At 45.4% G+C, this 5,008-nt stretch overlaps 1 protein-coding gene across 1 annotated transcript in view; it reads right to left on the bottom strand.

Moving 5' to 3' along the window:
* rnf220b (ring finger protein 220b) overlaps positions 1-3,120 on the bottom strand; it is a gene marked incomplete at both ends in the record, with an annotated part of 34,191 nt that extends 31,071 nt beyond the window's left edge. Inside the window, one exon of the mRNA XM_080430216.1 lies at positions 2,523-3,120. Coding sequence (XP_080286342.1) covers positions 2,523-3,120 — 598 coding nt within the window. The remainder of the gene's footprint in view (positions 1-2,522) is intronic.
* Between the last annotated feature and the right edge of the window lie 1,888 nt (positions 3,121-5,008).

Here is a 5,008-nt window from a genome sequence, read left to right as displayed (position 1 = left end):
TCCCATTCTAGGCATTCAGCCGATACTCTTATGGTGTGTGTAAAAAGTCTGAATCCCTTTAAAAGAGAACGCGAGGGTCACGTTGTACTGGAAACATATTGTAAACTGAGGAATATTGATAGTGTGATAATATAAATGTTCTTTTCTTTTTGGAAGGATTTGTTACTTTGTTTTTTATCACTCTGATTATGACACAACTTTAGTTGCATTGGCCATTCTTTGACTTATTGCACACATGGCAATGAAAGGCCTACACACACAACAAAGCAATATATATTTTTTAAGTGTACTGATTGGCTATAACAGTGTCAAGGATATTGTTCTTTGGCCATTGGTAAAGATCTTCATGTGTTGTGAGAGGTATGACATTCACTAGAGAAGAAATGATTTTTGTTTTTAAAAAAATAAGTAATTCTTTCCCACTTTGTACTTGAATGTGACTTTGTACGGGCATCGTTCCTGTTGAATGCATCCCCACACAGTAAAATCCTTAGTGTTAATTCAACTCTGAAGAGAGTACAAATGCACACTCTTAGGATTTTACTGTGCAGAGGACTTGAAGCTTAACACTTAAGACTTTTGGTTCCTGAAGTGACTGTATGTGTTAACCAGTCAAGAGGAACCAGCGCATGTCAGACTTAGAAAAGTGCTGGGCGCTCAATTGCATTAAAGCTCTTAGTTTGCCTGAGCTCCAATCTAATTGGATAAAGAGGCAGGAAAAGAGGCTCCCAATGCAACAAAAAATTTCTCTTTTTTTCCCTTTCCCTCCCAAACTCACTTTTGGAACGAGAGACCTCCTGTTCCACAATATCTTTTGTCCTTGTCAACATTCCCCCCAAATGAGATTCCCCCAAAAAATCAGGTGGCGAGGTGTAAAACGCACGCACGAGTGCACAGGCAAACATTGTCAGACAGACACACCTCTCACACCAACGCTCCGGCTTGGCATCTTTCCTTTTCTGTCCTTATTAAAATTCCATATTGAGATTCCTTCCTGCCACTCCACCTCCCTGGCCCTGTCAGTCACGCAGCACCGCACGTACACACACACACACACACACACAATCAGGAAGTTTCAACAAAGACACACACACACACACACATGCACAATCCAAACTTTTCTCAGAACAACTCATCTTTGCTCCCTCCCGTCTTGTGTGGGATGAAAGTTTCTTTTAGGTGATACGTACAAATAAGGATACACCACCCCCCGCCCCCCCCCCCCCCCCCCCCAACTGCCCCCCCCCCCTCACTCATTGTCATTAGTTTCAATGGTGTCCCCCTCTGATCTACGTATCCCCCCCTCCTCTCTCTCTCTGCCTGTCTCTCTCTCTCTCTCTCTCCTCTCTATCTCTCAGGTTCCTTTCATCTGTCAGGCGCTCTCCTCGGCGGCGGTCGCCGTGGCAAGTTTGATTTCCCGTCGTGCCGAGCGTGTCTTACCTCCCCTTGCACTCGCTTGCCTCTGTCTCTCTCTCTCTCTTCTTCTCTCTCTCTCTCTTTCTCTCGGGTGGAGGCGAGCTGAACATTGTGCCCCCGCGCCGTCGGGCAATTATCCCCAGGAGTAATGAGGAGCGTCTCTCTCTCCGTAGCGGCAGTATAGCGCTGACTGACACCTCTCCCACTCATTTGTCAACAAATCAGACGGCCGGCGTGGGCGGCCATATTGAGCTGAGGGTGCCGGGGCGTGTAGGGGGGGTCTGAGCTGTGGCTGGGGCGCGTGACTCTTGTCTCCCGTCTATCTCTCTCTCATTCCTTCTCTCTCTCTCTCTCTCTCTCTCTCACACACACACTCTTTCTTTCTATATCCTCCTCCATCCCTCCCTCCCTTTCTCTCTCTCTCTCTCCCTCTCTCTGCACCACCTCATTATCTCTGACAGGATGTCGTCGGCTCACACTCTCACTCGTCCTCTCTGTCATCTCTCCATATGCGCCCATGTATTTGTGTTCCCCCCCGCTCTGAGGAAAAAGTCTGACTTCCAACAGGCCTAATGGTCATATATGGCTAATGATCGCTAACCCCCTCACATAAGTGACACTATTCAATTTACTCGTGTCAAAGTCAGCCGAGGCGCGGCCGCTGTAAACACTCGGCCCAGCTAGGCAATAATGACTGGAGTGCAGGCGGAAAAGGCTGTGTCCTCACAGTCAAAGGTTCCTTTCAATTTGTCACCTTTTTGTCAATGCGGCTGTAGAGTATTATGTAAATCTCATCCGCCATGACACATCTGACTCTGTCAGGCCTTTGATGACACAGTTATGCTGTTTTTATATATTTATTTATTATTTGTACCACCGCGACCATGTGTGGTTCTAATGTGTTCATTTGTGAATGTGGACTTGTGTGCACGAATATGTTTGTGTGTGTGTGTGTGTGTGTGTGTGTGTGTGTGTGTGTGTGTGTGTGTGTGTGTGTGTGTGTGTGTGTGTGTGTGTGTGTGTGTGTGTGTGCTGGCAGTGTGTGTGTGTGCTGGCAGTGTGCTCTGCATGTGTTTGTGTGGGTGTTGAGTGTGCGGTGCACTCACAGCGCTCCTTGCGTTCCTCTGGGCTGGATGAGGCCTCGCTGTCAGACAGCAGTCCAGACATTGCAAACAGCTTCCTGGCCGAGTCCTCCGCGGCCTTGAGGGCGCCTCCCGGGGAGCAGAAGTCAAAGTCCTTCCCCTCCACCTCCGAGAAGCAGCCCTTCAGCCTCTTGGCGGGGGTGAAGGCCGAATGGTAGCACCCCGAGTCCCTCTCCTCGTGCGGGGAGGAGAACGGTCGGAAGGCCCCCACGCCGCTGTGGTTGAGCATGCCCAGCGGGGAGCAGTCCAGGTTGGGTGGGTTGAACTGGGGATGCAGATGATGGAGCAAGGAGGTGGGGAAGTCCCTGGAGGTGAAGGTCCCCGACACGGGGCCCTGGCGATGATGGTACATAGAGGTGAAGGTGTAGGAGGCGGAGGGAAAGGGGAGATGGAGGTCTTTCTCCATGGAGACGGGGACCCCGAAAGGCCTGGGCGCCTGGCAGGGGACCGAGGCGTCTCTGCCGGCCTCGGCTGTGGATGCAAGAACCATCAGGGCAGGGGACGCCAGTGGGGCTGGCAGGTAGGAGGGGCTGTCCATCTTGAAGGGTCGGTGGAGGTCCATTCGCGCAACCCTTTTTGTAGTCCTCTATGTGTGTGTGTGTGTGTGTGTGACGGAGGAGAGGGAGGGAACAAACGAGGGAGAGAGAGATATATTCTGGTTGAGAAGCCTCACAGCGAGTCCATCCTTAAAGACAGCTCTGCTGGGAAATGAGGAGAAAAGACATTGTGCTGTTAAATGACAATTTGGGGATTTAACATTTTCCCCCACCTCTTTATCACCTAAATGCTATATATAAAAAATCTGGTCCAGTTTGCCTTTTGTAAATCATTATTTTGTAACAACTTGGGCGATGCTGTCAAGAAGTAATTATGGGTGGTTACAAAAAAAGGTTGTCAACATGATTTTGGCAAAACAGAAAGAACGTTTGTTTTTATTCTCTGTTTTGTGTGTTGTTTTTACGATCTCCTGTTAAATCTATGTGCACACTTTTTAAAAGAACTTTCAAGGTACTTTATGGATTTGGACTGATTTCAGGGGATAGAAAATAACAGGGCCTACTGTGCCTGTAAATGATTACGAAGGAATAAATAGCCAATAAAACACACAAGTAGCATGGAACTCGTCAAAACTTAATTCTATAGTTCATTGTACAGTTTTCGTCGATAAATCCGTTCATTAAAATTGGAAATTATTGTGCTTCTCGTTTTTTCCCTGAAATAAGTATGCCTATCTATCTAATTAGATACAAATATGATCACACATTTTTATAAATAAGCTAATTGGCTAAATGAGAAAATGACTGAACAATTCGCAATATTAAGCTGCGGAATTAAAATAGGCTCTTATGCATGAAGTTGCGATCAGGTCCTCCTAATCATAAAAAAATTATGTAATAACATTACTTATTACACATAGCTTATACAGTTAAATGTTATACTAAATTTGACGGACAGACAAGTTAAAGCTTGACAATTATATAGGCTATATATTGTTATTTGCCTTTTGGTGATTTAGATTTTGTTTTTACTTTTTCGACCAAACAAAAATGTAATGCATTTTATAATAAGACTGGCATAGATCAGCTCATGCGAATACGAGTAGCCTAATTAAGAATTTAAGAGTAGCCTATAGGTTTGGCCGTTTGGGCCTATTGATTTTGGGCAGTCCAATTTATTGAACTATAGCCTACATCAATTCTTTCCCATGCATCACCGATGCATGCGATGAAAAAACATAAACATCTGTTGAAGTGACTGTATTTATCACTTCAATAGACTGGCTCCGATGTTTCTTTTAAGTTATTCAATTTAACGCATTTTATTCGAGACTATTATGAAAAGTTGGCCTATAGTTATTTTACATTTGAAAGACATGAAACCTATGACTTTACACAAGTCGAATCTCGTCTCCAAAAATGCGCGTTGATCGGGTTTGTTTTAAGTGCGCACGTGATGGAAAGTGGTTTAAATAGACTGTTGACCGGCTAAAACACTCCGATTAAAACGGTCTCAAGGTGACAACTCTACTCTAATCTAAAACCTAACCTATCTAACCTTCGCAGTGATCGGAACAAAAGTTCCCACAAACAGCGACATAAAACTTCACCCTAAAGAGACAACATAGCCTTGAAGAACACATGCATCATTACAAAAGTAAAGAATTAAAGTTATAGCCCAATTAATAGGGTGATCGTCCAGAACCAACAGTTAAAGACAACTTACCGAAATGAAGCGCTCAATGGGATGTTATCCTGCCTCCAGAGAAAGTGTCAACTTAACGCTCAAAGGACGGGATGCACTTTCCCTGGTCTGGGGGAAAGGCGCAGCTTAACGCGGCTCTAAAAGTGTGCCGTAGATATTCTCAGTCTCCAGCTGTTGAAGATGTGATGATGGTGATGATAAATGCTGAAGTTCTCCGAATGTTTAAAGGCAGCCGACTTGATGTTGAT

The sequence above is a fragment of the Gymnoscopelus braueri genome (genome assembly GCF_963280865.1).
Source record: "Gymnoscopelus braueri genome assembly, chromosome: 6".
Lineage (NCBI taxonomy): Eukaryota > Metazoa > Chordata > Actinopteri > Myctophiformes > Myctophidae > Gymnoscopelus > Gymnoscopelus braueri.
This window is presented reverse-complemented; position numbering and strand designations above follow the sequence as displayed.